Source organism: Vespa crabro, chromosome 19 (assembly GCF_910589235.1).
Source record: "Vespa crabro chromosome 19, iyVesCrab1.2, whole genome shotgun sequence".
Lineage (NCBI taxonomy): Eukaryota > Metazoa > Arthropoda > Insecta > Hymenoptera > Vespidae > Vespa > Vespa crabro.
Window position 1 is genome coordinate 3,325,001 of NC_060973.1, and position 23,272 is coordinate 3,348,272.

The 23,272-nt window shown below is 30.7% G+C and overlaps 1 protein-coding gene across 1 annotated transcript in view; it reads left to right on the forward strand.

Moving 5' to 3' along the window:
* Positions 1-22,451, forward strand: part of LOC124430805 (glutamate receptor ionotropic, kainate 2-like) — a 54,042-nt gene extending 31,591 nt beyond the window's left edge. The window contains exons 3-16 of the mRNA XM_046977861.1: positions 6,211-6,366; positions 6,738-6,946; positions 7,733-8,032; positions 10,011-10,112; positions 15,537-15,710; positions 16,199-16,417; positions 16,539-16,754; positions 16,838-16,922; positions 17,021-17,159; positions 17,286-17,423; positions 19,487-19,685; positions 19,761-19,992; positions 20,120-20,388; positions 20,767-22,451. Coding sequence (XP_046833817.1) covers positions 6,211-6,366; positions 6,738-6,946; positions 7,733-8,032; positions 10,011-10,112; positions 15,537-15,710; positions 16,199-16,417; positions 16,539-16,754; positions 16,838-16,922; positions 17,021-17,159; positions 17,286-17,423; positions 19,487-19,685; positions 19,761-19,992; positions 20,120-20,388; positions 20,767-21,009 — 2,681 coding nt within the window. The 3' untranslated portion in view covers positions 21,010-22,451. The remainder of the gene's footprint in view (positions 1-6,210; positions 6,367-6,737; positions 6,947-7,732; positions 8,033-10,010; positions 10,113-15,536; positions 15,711-16,198; positions 16,418-16,538; positions 16,755-16,837; positions 16,923-17,020; positions 17,160-17,285; positions 17,424-19,486; positions 19,686-19,760; positions 19,993-20,119; positions 20,389-20,766) is intronic.
* The last annotated feature ends 821 nt before the right edge of the window (positions 22,452-23,272 follow it).

Consider the following 23,272-nt stretch of genomic DNA (forward strand, 5'->3'; position numbering starts at 1 on the left):
TAAAGTCATAAGCTTGTTCGTAAACGAACAAGTATAGTGAAGACAAAAAGGCTCGATTTATCTATGATGCATGTAAAACTTACGATAGATCTTATTATATTAAAGTTATGATATGATTAATATCAGGGGCGATGTCTCCTATTTAACTTTATTACGTGAAATACGTTTGAAGTGAAATAAATTGAAATGAAAAAAAGAAAAAAAAAGAAAAGAAAAGAAAAAGAAAATAACAAAATAAAAAAAAAAAAAAATAAAAAAAGAACCAAAAAGAATATTCCTTCACTCCGAATTAAACATTTTACAATTAACCATAACGCACGTTTAACTATATCGCTTGTTAATTAAAAAATAAACGAAAAAAAAAAAAAGGAACAGAAATCGTCGATCTGTTACGGGTTGATGATTAATTAAAAAAAAAAAAAAAAAAAAAAAAATGAAAAAGGAAAAAAAGAAAACACATACAATGAAATCCGTAAAAGCCTGCAAAGTTGAAAAATATTTTCGACGTTCTCGTATTTCATCGGGGCTCGTAATCGAAAACACGCGTAAATCATCGATCACGCGCGTATATTTTACGTCGGGCATCATTTTTAAAGAACAACACAACTCCGTACGGTGGTCGACCGCAAGAAGTTTTTCAGAAAAAAAGTTTTCTTCGGGCTTTTTCACCGATACCCTTTTAAAAGTCCGATCTAATGGAATAAGAAAGGAAGAAAGCCGGGCACGGGGAAACAACAACGAAAGGAGGGAAAATAAAAAAAAAAAAAAAAAAAAAAAAAAAAAAAGAAGAAGAAAAAAATGAAAAGAAGAAAAGAAAAGAAAAAAGACAAAAGCTAAAACTATACTAATCTTCATAATTTACGATGTAATGAAAATTTATCGTAACAGCTCAAACAAAATTATAACTTTGCGTACGGCGTAACGTACGATTATAAATTGTTCAATTTGTCAATTAAATAATGTCACGTGATATCATTATTAAATCATTTTAATACGTGATAATAATATTACAAATTGTCTATCGTATTATTTCGCGTCGATATTACAAGTAAATTTCGTAAAATATTAATATCGAAAAGACGATCGATGAAAATCGTGCGTCGTTAAAATGGAAATCTTTTTCACTTTTCACATTTCCCCCTTCCCCCACTCCTTTCTTACTTCTTCCAAAGAGAAAAAGAAAAAGAAAAAAAAAAAAGAAAGAAAGAAAGAAATCAAAAGATAAATGATAAATTTTATTCGTTTGATTTTAAACGTAACGCTTCTATCAATGAAGAATTATGAGGATGTGTGCGTAGTAAATAGCAAAAGAAAAAGAAGAAAAAAGAAAAAGAATAAAAATAAAAATAAAAATAAAAATAAAAATAAAAATAAAAATAAAAAAATAAAACACAAAGGAGAATAACAAAGAAAAGATAAGAAAGAAAAGAGAAATATGTAAAGAAGAATAATAAGAAGATAATGATGTGATAACAAACGTCGATCGAAATTCGGAACGAAATTCGATCGAGTTAAGGAGAGTATAGAAAATGTAAGTAGAAATAGAGAGTTAAAGATCAGACTTCAAGTGAAAGAGCACGAAGTAAGGATATACACCGCGACGTTTCATGGAAACGAAGGAAGCTCAACAGGTCTTAATGGCTCGACACGATGCGCCTAAGCTTTGCTTTCGTTTCGTTTCACTCACTCTCTCTCTCTCTCTCTCTCTCTCTCTCTCTCTCTCTCTCATACACACAAACACAAACACACATACACTCTTTCATTCTCTCTCTTTCTCTCTGTCTATCTCTCTTTTGCAATTAGCGCCGTTAGCCAACGAAACTTGGTTCACTGATAAACACCGTTGCCTTGCGTAGACGAGAAAACAGCGAGATACCGGAGAAACGCGATATCGCCGCAACTGAGAAGTAAAAGTAGCAATGAAATAAAAATAAAAAGAAAAAAAAAAGAAGAAGAAGAAGAAGAAGGATGAGGAGAAATAGAAGAAGTAGAACTAGAAGAAGAAGAAGAAGAAGAAGAAGAAGAAGAAGAAGAAGAAAAAGATTCCTCTTTGAAGAAGAAATCTATTCGCCTTTGGCGAATTTTACCAGGGTTTTCCGAACTCGACAAACTTTTACAGTAGAGAAAGAAGAAGAAGAAGAAGAAGAAGAAAAGAAAAGAAAGAAAAGAGGGATATCCATTGGTTTCCTGCGGAATGAAGAAAAAACTCCTTTCCATTTTCGCGAGAATCCTCGATGGAATAGTACATGCCGTATAACATCGAGAAATCAAACATGTGTCCTCTTTTATCGAAACGATACTAATTGTGATTTTCAAGTTATCAAAGTTTCTTGGATTTTTACGATTGGTTATTATTACTTGATCGACAGAATATTTCGATAATTTTTATTCTTATCTATTTCGATGCTAAGCTTTGTGGAATTTTAGTTTTTTTTTTTTTTTTTTCTTTTCTTTTCCTTTATTTTTCTTTCCTTTTTTCCTTACGTTTTTCTTAACTTAGGTCTATCATAAAGGTGTGTATGTGTGTGGTATATATATAGATAAGTGAGATGAATAAGATGTCCAAACAATGTTATGCTCATACTTCATGATCGATGAAAAACTTTCACAATTTTTGTTCCGCTACATATCTCAAGAGTGATTTCTTCTTTAAATCATTTATCATAAAACTTGAAAGTTATTTTATATATACATATATATATATATATATACATGTATGTATGTAAATTATATATATATATATATATATATATATATATATATATATATATATGTATATATCCTAGCTGTATAACGTATCTATCGTGGCACGAAGAATATGTCTGAGAAATATTATGTCCGTACTACTTTTCAAACGTCAAACTTTTCAGTTCTTCAGTGAATAAAGTTTACAATAATGTTTCTATGTTATAATAATTATCGGTAAAACGTCTAATATATATATATATATTAATATATATATAATAAATATATAATAAATATATATATATATATATATCATCGGTTACTACCAATACTTTTTTACCTATCACATACTTTAAAATAATTTCACGCTGAAATTTTCTATATCATTTATATAATAAATTTTGTAAAAATATAGGATCTTTCTTTTGCATGACTCTTCCTAAATGGAAGTCATTTTCTTCGTTCTAAAAAGAACGCATTGTCCTCGAACAAAAATGCACGCGAAAGATATCTCATCTTCTTTCTCTCTCTCTCTCTCTCTCTCTCTCTCTATCTCTTTCTCTCTATCTCTCTTTCCCTTTCTCTATCTTTTTCTTTCTCTTTCTTTCTGGTCGCAGCAACGTCCGTTTATATGGAAATCGAGCGTACACGATATCGCATATTTCTCACGATTTTTCCCGGTGGATCTCGAGTACCGAGAGAACGTGCCGATCGATTTAAACTCGATCTTATCTCCCGCCAAAATTGCATCAATATATCTCCGCAAGTTAGAGAGAGGGTTACTAGTAGTAGGTTAAATCCACAAGAAACCGCGATGCATTATGTGAATTATTAAACACTCGAAGGAATAACCAACGGGTATTATCATGAATTCGATCTATGATTTTTATCGTTCATGTTTGTTTGCAATATAAATTATTACCATTATTATCAACTTAATATAGATCATTTACGTGTATCTTTACCATTCATTATTATTATTATTATTATTATTATTATTATTATTATTATTATTATTATTATTAATTGGATCGTATATAAAAGGATTTTCGTCATTTATTGCAAATATATCTGGAAGGAAAGGAAAAAAAAAAAAGAATATGCCAAAAAAAAGAGATAATAAAAAATGATGGAAAAATAATGAAAAAAAGAAAATGAAAAAGAAAGAATCCAACGATATCGATCGCCTCGCGTTCTCGTATTATACGAATGATCGACGAACGTTGATTCATAATTCAAAACCGGTTCGTGTCTTAACTGTGCCGTTAAAAGTTACAGCATTGACTTGGCGAGTACGTCGCTAAAGGTGACTTTTACGGGCTTGGGAGTCTTTCTTTGCGTTATAATGGTACCCGAAGCGGCCATAGCTGCCGCCGGAAAGAGTTTCAAAAGAAAATGAAATGGCTCGGTGTTGGAGAGTCGACCATTGCACGTAGTACTTACTTGCAACGATGCGGCCCGTGTGAAAAATCAATTGACGAAAGAGAAAGAGAAAGAGAAAGAAAAAGGATGGGAGAGAGAGAGAGAGAGAGAGATAGAGAGAGAGAGAGATATGAAAAGACTGAAAGACAAAGGAAAACGTAAAATAAAGAAAAGAAGAAAAAAAGAAAAAGATAAAGGGTAAAAATAACCGAAGTGCATCTCGAAATGCACGATTTCATGTCCGTACGAACAGTATAACGCATTCGTGAAAAAATAATAACTTTTGTTAACAATTCTTTTGTCTCTCTTTTTCTTTTTCATGTCAAAAATTATATAACGTGAATATTACTATATAACATTATATTATATTTCATATTTATCATATAATATAATTATGATATATTATACATCTATATAACATTAATATAATATTAAATATCTATATAACACATTTCATATATTTAATTTATTATTTTATATATATATATAAAAGTATGATATAAAGAGAAATCGAAAAGATTAATAAGAGAGTATATTGTTTTTCTTTTACTTTATTTAAAATAATATTCATATAAAATAAGGTTACTATTTATAAAAAAAAAAAAAAAAAGAACAGAAAAATAATAATCGACCAAAGCGAACGAAAGTTTTCGATGAGACTCGATTGATCTTCGAACGTGAATTAAAATTAAATTTTTATAATACTATTTTGTAATATCTATCTCAAAAAAAAAGGATAAAAAAAATAAAAAAAAAGGAATAAAACTACGGATATAAATATAAATTGAATTGACTTTAACATTATTAGATATTATTTAAAGATAAAGTTTTAAGAATGAATGAATAAAAAAAAACGAGAGAGAGAGAGAGAGAGAGAGAGAGAGAGAAATGACACGCATTTGCCAAGCATGAAAAAGGATGTTAAATACGTTTTCGAATATTAGTCAGGATATAAACGGGAAAGTCACATTTAGTCGATTCTAACCGATTAATTCGAAATACGTATCCCGAGTACGAATTATTGTCGCACAAATGGAATGGCCGCGAATCTAATAATGCACGTGATTACATCGCCGTTGAGAGCTTGCGCACATCCATGCGCGCATGTGAATTAAATTATTCCAAGCGAAATTACGGCGGTTTACAAGCAGTAATTCGGGTTTCTCTACATCATCGTCTTCCTTCGAATGTGTTAATCTCAACGATTTAACCGACAACTAAGCACCAGTTAATTTACTAATACGTTATTGTTGATCTTCAAATTGACTTCGTGGATTTAATTAAAACAACGAAATAAACAATGAAAGTGTTTCGCGAAATAAAAGGAACGACAAAAATTTTCAATTTAAGCAATGTCGACTTAATCATACACGTACGATGTCATACAAAATAGTTTTTTTTTTTCTTCTTCTTTTTTTTCCTTTTTTTTTCTTGTCAAACGATAAAAAGAAAGAAAATTTCTATTCTAAAAAGTTTATCTCATTATTCAATATTATATCGAAATAATAAAAAATTAATTTTTGATAATCTAATTTATTAAAATTTAAGTTAATTAAATTTATTTAATTTTTTTTTTCTTTTTTTTTTACGTTTTCCTTTACCACTTCGCTCTGTAATTGATTAAATCATTAAGGATTATATCTAATTCAACTGAAGAAGGAATTCGTTCGTACGATTCTAAATCAAAATTTATACTTTTAAACTATATATATTAATATATATATATATATATTTTTTTTTTTCATATGTTTAATTTACTATTATATATTAACATATATATGACGAGAGTTAAAAATAGATCGAATGTATAAGGTTGGAAACTATGAAACGGGCGTTGAATGAAAATAAAAAATAAAACAAAAACGCCCGTTTCATAGTTTCCAATCTAATATTTAACAAATTATCTTTATCGAACATTATAATTATTTTATCTATTATTTTCGTCATATACACGCATTATTATATATTTCCTTTTAATAATGCAATACAATATAATAATAAATAAAATCATTTATTTATTTTCTCTCTCTCTCTCTCTCTCTCTTTCTCTCTCTCTCTCTCTCTCTCACTCACTCTTTCTCTATCTCTCGTTTCTATTCACAGGTGCTATCTTTCATCAAGATGAAATGGAATATAAAGCAGCTTTCGACAGAGCCATCTTAGATACAATACAAGAAAATCCAGCACCGGCATTCAAATTACAATCGATTATCAAAATGGTGGATAGTAATATCGATAGTTTTAAAACTAAACTCGCAGGTAAAAGGGAATATTTTTATTTCTAACCTATCTTATAATTAATTAAAATACGTCCAAGCGAAATAATAATAATAATAATAATAATAATAATAATAATAATAATAGTAATAATAATAAGGAACAAAGAAAAAACTGGATTTTATATTTCTTACGAAGGTAGACAACGGTGAAGTATTTCTGCCGGCTACTAAATCAAAGTCCTCTGCTAGCGAGTATCTCTTTCTTTCTATTTCATTCTCTCTCTCTCTCTCTCTCTCTCTCTCTCTCTCTCTCTCTCTTTATTTCATTCTTTTTGCGGATGAAATCTTTCACGAGCACTCTCGCGGTAACTCCAAGTTGTACAGACTCCGTTTCTCCTTGCTTTTCCACAGTCTGCGAACTTTTGGAGGAAGGCGTAGCGGCGATCTTTGGGCCCTCGAGCCCTCACACGCGAGGTATAGTCGCTAGTATAGCTACGCACTTCGACATACCACATTTTGAATATGTTTGGCGTGAACAAGAAAAATTAGATCCCAACGTAAACGAAAGTCTTACGCCAATGACGATCAATATTTATCCCGACAGTGAAATGGTCAGCAAGGTAAGAGAAATACAAAATATATATATATATATATATATTTTTATATATATTTATATATATTTTTTTATATATATTTATATATATTTTATATATATTTTTATATATATATATATATATTTTTTTTTTTAACTTCTATCGTAATATCATCGCAAATTTTATAATCGCCTACGATTCGTAGGATCCATCGATTCTCTTCGATAGAACAATGATGAAGAATATATTTGAAAAAAAAAAAAAAGAAAAAGAAAAAAGATCGTGATCCCAACTTATTTCTTTTTTTTTTTTTTTTTCCTAATCAAATTGCAATTTTATGACTAAACATTTGATCCGCTGATTGTATATTTTCTCTTCTGTCGACATAGCTGAAAAGAAAAGAAAAGAAAAGAAAAGAAAAGAAAAAAAAAACAGAAAAATAGAAAAAGAAAAAGGTAAGAAAAGAGAAATTCTCATTGGACAAACTAAAATATTAGTTACCTATTGATGGAAAATATTTAAAGGAAGGGAACAAAAAAAAAAAAAAGAAAAGAAAAGAAAAAGAGAGAGAAAGTAGATAAGTATCCTTGAATTAACGTTCGATCGATTTTCGATAAAAAGGGACTTCGTCTTCTTCTTCTTCTTTTTTTTTTTTCTTCTTCCCCCTTCTTAATACCCACTCTATTTCCTGATATCATTTAGAAGGTGGTTTTTTCTTTATCATTTTTTTTTCTTCTTCTTCTTCTTCTTCTTCTTCTTCTTCTTCTTCTTCAAAACGAAAGGTGATTTTAACCTAGAGTAATCTCTTTCTAGGCTATCGCGGATGTTGTGATTTGGAACGAATGGAAAAGCTTCGTGGCGATTTACGAAACGAACGACGGACTGTCAAGGATTCAAAAAGCTCTTACGATGAAAAGGCAAAGGGATAATCCAATCACGATTCGTCATCTTGGTGCTGGTCCTGATTATCGTTCTGTATTAAAAGAAGTTGGTACGCTGCCGATCGATAACATTATTCTCGACGTTAAACCGGAGAATATAATGACTATTTTATATCAAGCTAAGGAAGTCAATTTGATTCGAGAGTATACAAATTTCATCATAACCTACATGGTATCCGATCCTATATCATTATCTACATATATATACATATATATTAATAAAAACGTCTCTTGATTTAAGCTATACTTTATTTTTTATATGCGAATATAAATGACATCATCGTTTATACGATACTTTTATATCAACGTGATCTTTTTCTTTTTTTTTTCTTTTTTCCTTTCGTCCATTTCGTGCGATTTGAATTTATTTGAATTTTATTTATTTTTTCCTTCTCTCTTTTCCTTTTTTCTTTTTCTTTTTTTTTTTTTTTTTTGTTTCTTTTCTTTTCTCTTTTTCATTAAACCCGAATGAAATATATATTTTTTACAACTTGTACCAATTTCTCTTTGCAATAGCTTCAAACTTTTCTTTCTTTATCAATAACCGAGAGATTTCATTTTGTATTTTATCCGTGGGGGAAAAAAAAAAAAAAAAAAGAAAAAAAGAAAAAGGAAAGAAAAAAAAGTTGAAAGGAAAAATCTACACGAAAGTATCAACTTCGCTCAAATCATGAGACGTCGTTTTCTAATTGCGATTATGGTAATATAAACAATAGTATGTCGTATATAATATCGTAATGTACAATTCGCTTCAAATTTTTTTGTTCTCTTTTATTATTTTTATTATAATTCGTTTTCTTTTCTTTTCTTTCTTTGTTTTTTTTTTTTCTTTTCTTTTCTTTCTACATTTTTTCTCTTCGTGCCGCTTCGTTTTGATTTTAATCAACGTGTCGAGCCAAGTCGATAAGTATGTATCTCCATAAACCGGATATTAAATCGATAGTTAAGATCGTTTCGACACGAAGGATACACCGTTCGAAATTTCACCTCCATTACGCGCGGATGTTCATTGATCGTTTTACCGATAACTTCGTATTTACTACTTCATTATGTCGAAACAATGTAATTATTCTTCTCCAGCGTTGCTTGCTCGCCATACCGGACTAAATTACTTGTTGATCGCTTATTGATTTCCTGTGCGCAAGCGCCATCACTGAATGATAAATGTTTAAAAAGAAAGTCGTATAAATTATAGCCAAGGAAGAACTTTCATATCTTCTTATGAAACATGTATTCCCTCTCTCCCTCTTTCCCTCCCTCTTTTTCGAAACCAAAAATACAAGGACCGAACGATATTACGAAAATTTCACAGAACAATATCGTTATTGTTGTTATTATTATTATTATTATTATTATTATTATTATTATTATTAATTTTATATGATATAATAAAGTAATTATATAATAAATTAATAATAATAATAATAATAATAATCTTTTATTCCCGAAATAATAGATAGGCCATACCAACAATAGCGTTAATTGAAAGTTTGAAAACCTAATGAGAATTAATTTTCTGCATTGCACCCTAATTGCAAATAAATAATATATTTCTCGTTAAGTAGTATTTTTTTATCTCTTTGTTTATTTATTTATTTTTTTTCTTTTTTTTTTTCGACAGATATATTTGAAAGAAAGTTTTGATTTTTTTTCTTTCTTCTCTTTTTTTCTTTTTTTTTTTTTCCTATGATGTGGAGAGAAATTTTACTCTGGATAGCCTTTAAGAGTTAACGCAGATACCTAATCTCGCTCTTCCATTTAAAAGTTCTTTCGAAGTTCGGTGATAAGCTTACCAATTCTTTTTTCTCCCCCTTCTTGTTTTTTTTTTCCTTCTTTTTTTTTCCTTCTTCTTCTTCTTCTTCTTTTTACTTGATTTCCGATAGAAATAAAGTCGATCTTAATGGGCCATTAAGGAGCAAATCGTTCGATCATGCGACAGACTGGATAGTTAGAAAAATGGTTCTCAAGGATGGACCCTGTCTCTTTTAGTAAGGCTCGACTTGGCTCGGTTTCACGAAAGAGAAAAAAAGAAAGAGAGAAATAGAGAAAGATAGAGAGAGAGAGAGAGAGAGAGAGAGAGAGAGATTCAGCGTGTGCCATCGACATTTCTTTAAAATAATGTCTATCCTTCTATCGATTTCGATTCGCAGGACTCATCGAAACTACCAATTCTGGAAATACGAAATGGTACAACCCAGGGTAACATTACGGGTTTCAGTCTGCGACAGAATAATGTCGACGGTATCAACTTGGTAATTAAATTATACGAATAATATTCAATACATTAAAAACAAATTTATTATTACATACGATCACCGATGATGAAAGAAAAATATCATTAATTAATTTCTTATTAATCCTCTATTATTACAAATTTCGATTTAAGGTATTAACTTATATCTATTTAACATATAACTCAATTAATATAATCTGATATTATTTATTTAAACTAATTAACTTAAGTTAACTTAAGTTAACATAATTTAACTTAATCTAACTTGATGAAATTATCGAACCGTCCTATCATCTTTCTCCTAATTAATACCAATTTCGTATTTGCGTGAAAATAGTCGATAGAAAATTCAAGACCATCATGGATGCTCTTCTCAAATGGCTTTCAACTTATTATTTAATTAATTTTGACTCTTATTAAAAATATTATATGAGTCGTTTATTTTGAAAGTGGCCTAACTCCATTTATCTTCAAATCGAGATATTTAAGGGTTTGCGTTTCAATGAATTTAAAAATATACGTATAGGATACTAATGAGTTATACTACTCAAGTGTATCTAAGGGTGCTAAATTTATAGTTCCTATTAAAATAGTGGCAATTATTAAGTGAATAATATGCGTTTTCTTATCAAGAATGGAGTTAGGCCACTTTCAAAATTAACAATCAGATTCATTATAAAATTTGAAGGTGCCCAAATCCATTCAAAATAATTTAAGATGCTTCAAATTGAAAAAAACAATACTCAATTTATTTTACATATCTTTAAAACACTTCGAAAACATAATTTATGCAATTCAAAACATTTTTTAACTACATAGCGTATAAAATTACGAACATAAATTTATTACAAAACAATTTACTATTCATCTAGATTTTGTGTGTGTGGAAGGGATTTGAAGAAATCATGATGTTCCGGTGGTATATATCGTAATAATTTGTCTGATATTTTTATACAGTGGTGTCAATACAATATTTTCGAACTTTCTTGGTCTACCCCGACGTGATAATAAATTCAGAACTTAAAAATTTTCATTTTCATTCATTGATGTCTTATAGAAAATTTTATATTATAAAGAAATATTTTTTATTGCTTTTTAATTCAAGGATATTCATTTATTTGTATAATAATTTTTACAATGATTCACGTTCAAGTGTTTCATCGAAAAATAATTTCTTTTTTTGTTTTTACAAATTAAAATTATATACAAACGGAAAATAATATTTAAATAATAAAGTCTTATTTGTCAATAATAACTTTATGGAAATTAAAAAAAAATAAATAAAAATAAATAAATAAAAAAAAAACAAAAAAAAAGAGGAAAGCTTATGTTTCAAAAATCACTCTTAAACGAATAATAAATGTTTCATCGATATATCGTTGCTCAAACGAAGTCACGAATTTTTCGGATAAACCTTCTAATACGATACTTAAGGCTTTTCAATGAAATATTTATTCAATTTCAAATCGAACAAATATTTTTTTTTTCTTCTCTTTTTTTTTACACTTGTCGGTAAACAAACAGAAATTAAAATGTTATTTAAAACATAATATTATTTATAATAAAATCATTCTTATCAATTCAATTGTTATGACATGACCGTTGTATATATCTTTTTGCGCAAGTGCGTATTGGAACTTCCGTTCGTAAAGAATTCCTTAAGATGAGACAAACGAATTAAATTTTTATAAGGCTACTAATATTATAATCTTTCTACCTGAAATTTATAAAAAAATTCTTTTGTACTACAAGAGACTGAGAAGGAGAGAGAAAGAATGACTAAATACACAGGGGGCGAGGTTAAACTGGCAGGGGTGGGACTAGCCTAGTAACCAACAGGGGCGGGACCAAGTACCCTGGGAGTCGTGGCCACATATCCTGGGGCAGGGCTAAACCGGCAGGGGAGGCCAACCATGTAGGAGGCGGGCTAACCTATTAGGAGGCGTGGCTAAACCAGTAAAGGCGGGGCTAAGTACCCAGGAGGCGGGGCTAATTCGACAGGGGGCGGTTTCAACCTAGTAGTAGGCGTGGCTATGCCAGTAGGGGCGGGACTAAGGACCCGATATACGGGACTAATCCGACAGGGGCCGGGGGCAAGGTAGTAGTAGGCGGGACTAAACCTGTGGGGGCGGGGCTAAATACCCAGGAGGCGGGTCAAACGTAGTAGGAGGCGGGGCTAAACGAGTAGGGGGCGGGGCTAACCTATCCGGAGACGTAACTAAACCAGTAGGGGCAGGGCTTAGTAACTCGGGGCGGGCTAAACCAATAGGAGGCGGCTAATCTGGTAGAGACGGGCTTATACTATGTATCTGTATCTGTGTCTGTGTGTATGCATAGAGAGTAAGTCGATAGTGGAGAACATGTTTTCGTGGAAGGAATTTATATCCGAAGTCCCAAGGCACCTGTTTCCCTCTCTCTCCTAGATTTTCCGAGATAGTCACATAGTGAATAGTCAGTATAGTCATTTATAGTCATAATAGTCTTATAGTCTTATAGTCATTTATATTCTTTATAGTCACTGTAGTCAGTATAGTCGTTTATAGTAAGTATAGTCCTTATAGTCATTTATAGTCTTTGTAGTCATTTGTAGTCAATATAGTACTTATTAATAAGATAAAGTTGTACATGTAATTATAGCAACTGGAAGAAATTGTCAAATTGAGCTAGGCCACTTTTAAAATAAACGGCTCATATTACACTATTATTAACGGGGATGGAAGGGAGAAGGGGGAGGAGAGTGGAAACACGTAATACGAGTTACAGGGGAAAAAGAAAGAAAAAGAAAAAGAACGCGTGAATAATAAATAAACGTCGTCGAGTGGGATAAGTGAAAGTGTCTTGTGAATGAAAAAAGAAATAAAAAAAAAAAAGAATCCTTTTTTTCTTTAAGTTATAAAAAAAAAGAGAGAGAGAGAGAGAGAAGGAAAAGAAAATGGCACTACGAGAGAAGGCACGTCTAATTTCTTTTCTTTTATTCTTTCTTTTCCCAAACTTTTACTTTTTCTTCCTTTTTTTCCTTTTATTCCCCTTTTTTTTCCTCAAAAGAAGAAAAAAAATTTATTTAGCAATCCGAAAGAAAAGTCAGTCGAGAATGTGCCGGAACTCGTCAAACATCGTTGTCGTTGTGTCGTAGTTACACGACGTGATGTTACACCGTCTGTATCAGCGTGTTTTAATCATGACGTTCTCTTTCGTCGAGCGCATAATAAACTCATTTTGCGTCGACGGAAGACTCTCACGCGGAACAATTGTTTAAACGGTCGTGTGTCCTTCCCCCGCCCTCACCCCCGCCCCACTCCGACCCATCCCTCCCTTCCTCTCCTCGGCGGCTTTCAAACCGCACTCGAGGTAATTTCTTCATTAACTCTATCTAAGGATGGCCCTGGCACAACCGGTATACCCGTTTTCGAAAGGTAGAACCTGAAACACTCGTTCCACGGAATCTACTCTCACGACACGGTGCTTAGGAACACCTGACGCGACACCACCTTAATTCTCTTTTCATTAGACTACTACGAATGAAATCGTTTCACATGTTCAATATAATAAAATCTGTTTTATAATTTTATACTTTTTTTTTTTTAACAGAAATACCGAAACTTAATATATACCTGTATATCGCCCAAAAACAGTCAAAATGACAGTATTGTGAACGAATGTGTTTTGAAATTTGTTTAAAATTTATTTTTAATATTTTTTTTTTATATTATTTACAATTATATAACAAATTATTAATAAAGATTAACAATAAAGAAAAAAAATTCTAAAAAATTGTTTCATTATATAAATAATTGTTTTTCTAATTGAAATTAAAAAGCAAGTCAAAATGATTTCTTTGGGCAATCTAGTGTTAATGGATGGAGAGAAGAAAAGAGATCCAAACAAACGAATGAACGAACAAATTGATCGTATAAATATAAATTTTTTTTTTTTTTCTTTCTTTAAGAAATAATATATCTTATTTCACTTTAACAAATATTAAATGTTTCTAACTCATAAAACGTCTATATAATTTTATAGCTTACGTTATAACTATTCGTGAACGACAAATTATATACGTCTTAACAAGATGAATATTAGAACTGAACTAAGGCTTTGTTTGACCTTTCTCTTTACTTACAAATACATACAAAAGAGATGTTGTTATATATACGTACTAAGTCCTTACCTAGACTGTGTATATTTACATTTATATATATATGTATATATATATATATATATATATATATATATATATATATACACAATATATATATATACATACACAATCAAACACCTCGTATCGATAAACATATCGTACGATTTTATAACATATATATATATAATAATATACGAAGAACAATAAATTAAACACATGTTAACGAGATGAATATTTGAATTAAACTAAAGCTTCGTTTGACCTTCTTTACTGTTACAAATATCATACGTACGCGTACTACGAAAGAACGTGACTCAAATCGTTTTTATTTACACACGTGTGTATATATATATTACATACATATGCGTAGATTTATACATAAATTATTTTTAATAAATTGATATTTTATAATTCTTAATAATAAATAATATCGATGTCTAAATCGATAACAATGATATTCGATTAAAATTTAATCTTCTTTATTAATATTACTAATCTATAACGATTATCTAAAAGTATCAATATTTTATTGAATATGAAATTAAAGAAGAATCGTAAGATAAGAATGAACAACACGTAGTAACATTTATATTCAATTTTTCCTTTATCATCGTATCGTTTATTCGTAAACAATGTTACTTTATCAAATCGCATAAACTCGAGTTTTGAAGGAATATTAAATCAACGATACGCGTTGCCCAACAAATTATTGAATGATTTAATGCCTCCTGATCGACGTTGAGTCACGCATCGAGTGATAATGCATAACTCGAAATTACGAGATACGTGTATACATATACATATATATATATATATATATATATATATATATATATATATATACATATACACATACGTATGTACGTATATAGATACAAATATATATAGAAACGATACGATATTTCGATGGATACGAATGAAAAAAAAAAAGGAAAAAAGAAAAGAAGAAAAGAAAGAAAGAAAGAAAGAAAGAAAACCGAGATTTTTATTTCTATTTACATACATATGTAATGTATGTATTTATGAAAAATATTATTAGTCCGTTTGACGAAATAGCAACGAAACACGATTCAATTGTACGTCGTTTCTTTTCTTTATTGATATTCGTAATTTAAATGCAACAGTAAATTAAGTAAATGAAATGAAAATTTTTTTTTATTTCTATCTTTTTTCTTTCTTCTTTTTTTTTTCTTTTGTTTTCGTTTTCTTTTTTCATTCGAAACAATATTAATTATCCAACAACAATGATCGATCGATCCCCGATGTATTATTTTATATGGATTTATTTTTTGAATTTCTTTCTAGGCAGAGAGCGCGATCCTTTATGATGCTGTCTTCCTTTTGTACAATGCTTTGAAAATCCTATATGCAAGGAACAGTGATAACGATGATTCTATTTCTATCATCCCGGTACCGCTCTCTTGCGACGATGAAAAGAAATATGAGGCAGGTCCCAACATTACCAGCATCATACGAGAGGTAAACTTTTACATTTAATCTACTTACTGACGTTTCTCTTTCTCTACATTTCTAAAATAGTATCACGTTTATATATCGACGAATAAAATTTACGAATTCTTTTATTACCGACCCTTTACGACTTTATTTACTCATTTACATAATCATTGCAATTTACGATATTTTATCTGATCGATAGATATATGACCGAGATATTAAATTATTATTCTTCAAGCGATTAATTTCCAATGATCGTTCGTAAGAAATGTCAAATGGAAAAAAAGAAAGGAAAAAAGAAAAAAAAAAAGAAAAAAAGAAAAAGAAAAAGAAAAGAAATTGCGATTATATAAAACTAATGGAATTTGATTGATATTTTTCCAAATTTATTTCTTACCAATAATAATAATAATCCTATTCAAATCAAATTGAAATTTCTATTTGTAAAGATTCAATGTGTCGAATCGCAAATATTAATATTACTTTCATAAATTTCTTAATTTTATTGATAGCTACCAATGAAAGGGCAAATAACAGGATTAATCTGTTTCGATGAGAATGGTCGTAGACGTAACTTCGAACTTCGTCTTTTGGATTTTCGTGGTTTTAGCAGTATCGAAATGGGATACTGGGATGAAAAAGGTGTTCATTCTACTCGCAGTAAACAGGAACTTGAAAGTTATTTGTTCAAATCTATCGAACAAACTCATTTCAGGATTGCCACTAAAGTGGTACGTTAAATAGTTACATTTTAATATATATATATATATATATATATATATATATATATCATCTTTTAATATCTCTTAATCGATTGAAAAAAAAAAAAACAAAAATTGTTTAATCCCATAGGGCGAACCATACGTGATAGAAGTGACCGATGGATCAACTCGAGGTATAGTGATCGATAAAAAATATTACGAAGGATATTGCATAGACGTTATCGAGAATATTTCCAAGATTCTCAAATTCAAATATTCCTTTATGTTGGTACCTGATAATCAATATGGTTCGTACAATCCCAAAAAAAAATCTTGGAACGGTTTGATGAGATTACTTTTAGATCACGTAAGTAAAAAAATTCTGTGATATAACAATTATCAAAAGTTATATCTTTAATTCGTTAAAGGAACTAAGATAATGTTTATCAGGAAGCTGATCTTGCAATATGCGATTTAACTATAACGTCATCGAGAGAAAGTATAGTGGACTTTACAATGCCATTTATGAATCTTGGTATGATATCGTAATATCGTAATATTCGTATGATCGATTATTTATTTATTTTTTCTTTTTCTTTTTTTTTTTTTTTTTTTTTTTTTTTTTTTTAACAGGCATCAGTATATTATTCAGTAAGGCTGAAGAGAAGGAACCTGAACTTTTTTCTTTTCTAAAACCATTGTCTACCGACGTCTGGATATACATGGCTACTGCTTATCTGATAGTCTCTTTGATGTTATACTTACAAGCTAGGTAAACGAAGATAGAAAGACACAGAGAGAAAGAGAGAGAGAGAGAGAGAAAGAGAAGATCATGATAAAGAATGGCTTACATGTGAGAGAAATATGTAGGATTAATTCTTTCGTTTTTTATCTTTAGAATGGCACCGGGAGAATGGAACAATCCTCATCCATGTAATCCTGATCCCGAGGAACTAGAAAATAATTTCGACTTGAAGAATTCATTGTGGTTGACTGTAGGCTCGCTTATGCAACAAGGTTCCGACATTCTACCGCAGTAAGAATTTATTTGTTATACATCGATTTCTTTTTAAAATCATAATAGATTTGACGATGACGTGAATAAAGGAAAAATGGGAAAGAAAGAAAAAAAAAAAAAAAAAAAAGGAAATTTCCAAAACTAAGTTAGAATGAACGTACGAACTTATTACTATTTAAAAGTCTAATCCAAATAACCAGATATATATAGATATATATACATATTCGACTATATTCAAATTTCACTTTCCCAATACTTGAATTCGATAAGCCGGATATACAAAAGCCTGATTTCCTATCCTAATAACATTAAATCCCCTATGTTATCCGGAATCACAAGTACATGACCTGGATAGAGAGAAATTTCTGTACCTACTTAAATTTCATAACTATACGAAAACGATCCGAACGAAACGATTCCGAAGGATTTGTAATATAACGAAATCGAAGAAATGAAATTCTTTTATACGATATAATAAATAATTATATCACTTATACGCAATATAAATAAACCTCCTTTCGCTTATTTATTAACAATGAATTATTTATCAAACGCGAGATATCTATCAAAAAACTATAATTATATCTATTAATCGTCTATAAAGTTTGCAATAAATAATAAAATATATCGGATAAAAACTTTCGTAAGTATCAAAATCGATAAGATTTATAACGAATGAAATTATTTCATTAATCTATTCGAATGATTAATAAAATTGATATCGATCGTAGGGAAAAGTTTTCATACGAGAAGTAGCATAAGAAATGAAAAGAAAACAAAACAAAACAAAAAAAAAAGGAAAAGAAAGAAATAAAAAAGGATTCAGGTTGCGTAGTAGCGTCCTTGTATATGGTTCTTTTTTATCTATCCTTCTTCATCTTCATCTACTTCTCCTTCTTCTTCTTCCTCCTCTCTTCTTCTTCTTTTTTTTTATTTTGTTTGTATTTTCTTTTTTCTTTTTTTTTTTTTTTTTTTTTTTTTCTTAGGACCAAGACTTCTCTTTTTTTGTCACGACAATTAAGCTTAACGAGGCGCTGTTTGCCGGACGTATTTGAGTCGGCTTCCCACTTATTAGCGCCGGCACGGCGCTAACTCTCTGTCCGTGACATCGTGCATGTTTGCTCGCCACATACTGGGCGACGACCGACCAAAGACACCTAACTGCCGTCGTCTTCCTCTTCCTCCACCTCTTACACCTCCTCCCATCGTTGATTCCACTCTACGTAGGATACCTTGTGTTCTTCGTTCAATAAGAGAGATAGAGACAGAAACACAGAAAGAGAGAGAGAGAGAAACATCGTACACACACACACACACATACAATGCACGTATATGCACACACACACATATATACGTACGCACCGCACTAACGTACGCACTGAAATGTATCACACACAAGTGCGCGCACGCGTACAAGAAAGATCGTCGGCAAACAAACAAGCGCCATTTACATACGCGGCCCTTTTAATCCTTTGCTTAATTAGGAGAACGTTATGCGTTCCTCCCGCTACTTTTGGATATTTTATGATTTCTTTTTTCTATATTTTTCTTTTCTTGTTTTCCTTGTCTGTTGTTTTTTTTTTTTCATTTTTCTTTTTTCTTTTTCTTTTTTTTTCAAATTCTTCGATCTACAAAGTTTACATGGACGAAATAAATGTTTAATTACTACGACAGAAAAATTTATTTCGAGACACGATTGTCGTATATCTAACTCGTGTGACATTTGTGCTTAGGAAACTGTCGTTTGCTTTTTTCGTTTCTTTTTTTTTTCTTTTTTTTTTTTTTTTTTTTTTTTTTTTTGGTAAGAAAGAAGGAAATATCTTTTTAATCTAAATCACAAATATGACATTGAATTGATGATCAAACATTTTTATACTATTAAAATAATCGCGCGTAATCGTATTTTGTATAGATAGATTTTCAAATAGTTCGGATAAATGATTGCAAAGTTTTATAAAATAGTTAAATAAAAATTGTAGATAATCAATGTAATAATAATAGTTAACGATCGTGATTTTATTTGGAATCTATTAACCGAAAAACTATGATAATAAGTTAAATATAATTCTAATCGATTTTAGAGCGCCATCGATACGTATGGTCGCCGGAATGTGGTGGTTCTTCACATTGATTATGGTCTCGAGTTACACCGCAAATTTGGCAGCGTTCCTGACCATCGATAAAATGGATAATCCCATTACAAATGTCGAGGAACTTGCAAAACAAACTAAAATCAAATATGGTGCGGTTGATGGAGGATCGACTTCGGCTTTTTTCAGAGTTAGTATTTCGTCCTAATACGATTAATCCTATTCGTCGATTAATCGAATCCGTATGAAATTTTTCTTTCTATAGGATTCGAATTATTCGACTTATCAACGTATGTGGGCAACCATGGCAGAGGCAAGACCATCTGTCTTTACAGCAACAAATGATGAGGGAGTCGAACGTGTGGTTAAAGATAAAAGGGCATATGCATTTTTAATGGAATCAACGACGATCGAATATAAAATGGAAAGAAATTGTGACCTACAACAAATTGGTTCGTTGATCGATAACAAGGGTTACGGGATAGCTTTGCCACGTAGTAAGTGACAATTATATTCCATTAAATATATGATTTTTAATTTTTAAAAGAGAGAAAAAGAAAGAGAGAAAATTATATAAAATTTACTATAATATATATATATATTGAATTGATTCAATGTTATTAGATTCACCATACAGAACACCGATAAGTGGCGCAATACTTACTCTACAAGAAAAAGGTACATTGTCGGAATTGAAAACGAAATGGTGGCAGGAACGAGGCGGTGGTAAGTGTAAAAAGGATGAAAGTGATAAGGAAGCAAATTCGATCGAATTAGGATTGGCCAATGTAGGAGGTGTCTTTCTCGTATTGATGTTGGGTTGTGCAGCGTCTCTTATCATCGCCATATTTGAATTTCTTTGGAACATACGTAAAGTTGCGGTCGAAGAAAAGGTAATTCCCTTTTTCAGATTCCTCTTTATAACGATTTTTTTCTTTTTTTTTTTTTTTTTTTTTATTTGGGTCTATGATATTTCCCCCACGATATCTATCTATGGGAATGGAATACGAATTGAAGATTTATTCAAAATTTAAGGTAGAAACTTTCGATAGAAATTTGAAGAAGTTTGAAAAAGCTTTGAAAATTTTTCTAAAAGTTTTAAGGAAACTTTGCCGCCATTAAACATTTTTTTTATTTTCTCTTCGTACATATATTTTTTTCTTCTTGTGTTTTCTTTCTCTTTCTTTCTTTCTATTTTTTTTTTGTTTTTTTTTTTTTGTTTCTTTTTTGTTCTTTTTTCTTTTAATTTGTTCGTTTGTTTGTTTTTACAGATCACTCCTTGGGAGGCTTTCATAGCAGAATTGAAATTCGCCATTAATATCAGTCTCGAAACAAAACCAGTAAAAATATCAAAAAGTAGTATCGGCACTAGTAGTTCAACGGAAGGTGGTATTGGTAGAGCAGCATCAACGGCACGATCCATCGTTGGTTCCTTTTTACGATTGGACATTTTGGATAAATTCGATAAGGACAACAATCCTAATAATCGCGACAACGATAGAAAAATTAATTGAATAAATTTCGACGTGGCAATTTAAATTAATAATATGATTAACGATAATGATTATTAAAAGATACGTCGAAAAATTTAACGATTGGATATTAATCGTTTATCTTTTAAATGGCAAGAAATAAGAAAATAAATAAATAAATGAAAGAAAAAAGAAGAATGAAAAAAAAAAAGAAAAAGAAAAAGAAAAAGAAAAGAGGACAAAAGTCAGATCACAAATTCTTTCTCGATCTTTAATATCAAAGGAACGTCACATTTCCCGAATGGGTTTCTCTTCATTTTATTTCTGAAAGTCACGCATGAAGTCATCAGTCTCGATGTGCCATCACTATAACGACAAAGAAAAGAAAGAAAAAGAGAGAAAGAGAGAGAATCTTCGCTGTAGGTCCAGGACATAATCCAATAATATTTGGACTGGGTCACAATGGCGCTAACGAACCATGACCTTGGTTTAAGGGCATTTTAGTTCTGAGAAATCGCCAACCGCTTTTCCTCAGTCCTTTGTCCATCCTCATCCTCCTTTCCTCCCTCCTCATTTCACCTTTCTCATAGGAGAGAGTAAAGCGGTATCTTTGTGTCATTATTACCAAGGGAGACGTTCCTTAGGGATGAAAAGCAGCTTCGCGGATAGTTTACAGCTGGTCGACGGGATCTTTGAAATCTTCTCTTTATAAAGGTGTCTTCTCTTGGGGATTGACTTGCTCGACTTATTCAGATTATCTCATTATTCCTCAGAACAAAGAATGTAATATCGTATATGTTAACAATATCCTTGAAAATGTTTTAAATAATTTCAAAGGAAAAAGCAACTTTTAATCGCACATATTTCTATATACTACTTTATTCCATAACCATAATCGAAATAATTTCTTAATGATTTCACATAAGTATTGAAAAATGATCACTATTAAAAAAAAAAAAAAAATAAAAGGAAATATAAGATTGAATTGTAATTCATATTAATCACGATTTAAATTAACTTCAGCTTGTGAATTGTAAATTAACTTGTGCTTTGTGAATGAAAAGAATAAATAAAAATAAAAATAAAAATAAAAATAAAAATAAAAATAAAAAAGAAATCAAAAATAAAATATCGTTGTATTCTCTGATAAAAACGTATCGCAATATTTTTCTCAAATAAATCTCATAAGACTTTATCTTTGGATCAATAGACGTTACTTTGCATTTCTTAATATTGTAATCGCATCTTCTACGTCTTAACCGGACTTTATTCACTTAAAATAAAATGAACACGTCTACGCATAGAAATATTTCCTTACTCTACCTGTCTCTCCCTTTATTTCTACATTATAAAAAGAAAACGTATAATCGTTCCTCTTAAAATTATTATATAGACACAATTTATTTCGAATATTGAGGAATGCAATTATGTTCAATTCCTAATTGTCGAATGTTGTTCAAAGTTATGGAAAAAAATAAATTTACGAATATATAACGGCGGGTGGGGCGAAAGGGTGGGCGGGGGGGGGGGGTTCATAAATTCAATTAAAGAAAAAAAGAAAAGAGAAAAAAAAACAGGAAAAATTATGAAATTGAATTTCTATCCAAAAATTATAGCAACGTTATTGGCGATGATGATTGCATAAGACACTTATTGCGGTTGTGCTTAAAAAGGTAAAAAGAAGAAGGAAAGATGAAAAAAAGAAAAAGAAAGAAAGAGGGACATACAGAAGACAGAGACAAAGAGAAAGAGAAAAGGAAAGAGAAAGAGAGAAAGAGAGAGAGAGAGAGAGAGAGAGAGAGAGAGAGAGAGAGAGAAGAAGAAGTTGAAACGTCCGAAAATCGGATTATACCGGGACCCCGGCGGCATTCGAGTCGAGTGATAAAGGTGTAAGTACATCGATTAATACTTCTTTTCATTGCCGCAATAAAAGGCTGTAACACGATTACGGGTAACGTTTACTGGCTCTCGAACGAGCGGTTAACCAGTTCGCCCTTTGCGAGCCTGGTCCGTTACGCCGTGAGAGAGCTTTTTATGAAAGCGAACTTTCTCTCGCACATATACCTACATAACACCTATATATCCATGTATATGTATATATATATATATATACATATATATATACGTGAGGAAGCAGCCCTTCTCGTGACGTGTCTTTTACGAGCACGCCGCTGAAGTTTAGTGCCTCTTACGAAGGGACGATGTATAATTAGCCGAAAATGGATGTACGTAGCTTTGTCTCTCTCTCTCTCTCTCTCCCTCCCTCTCTCTCTCTCTCTCTCTATCTCTCTCTTTCTCACTCTCT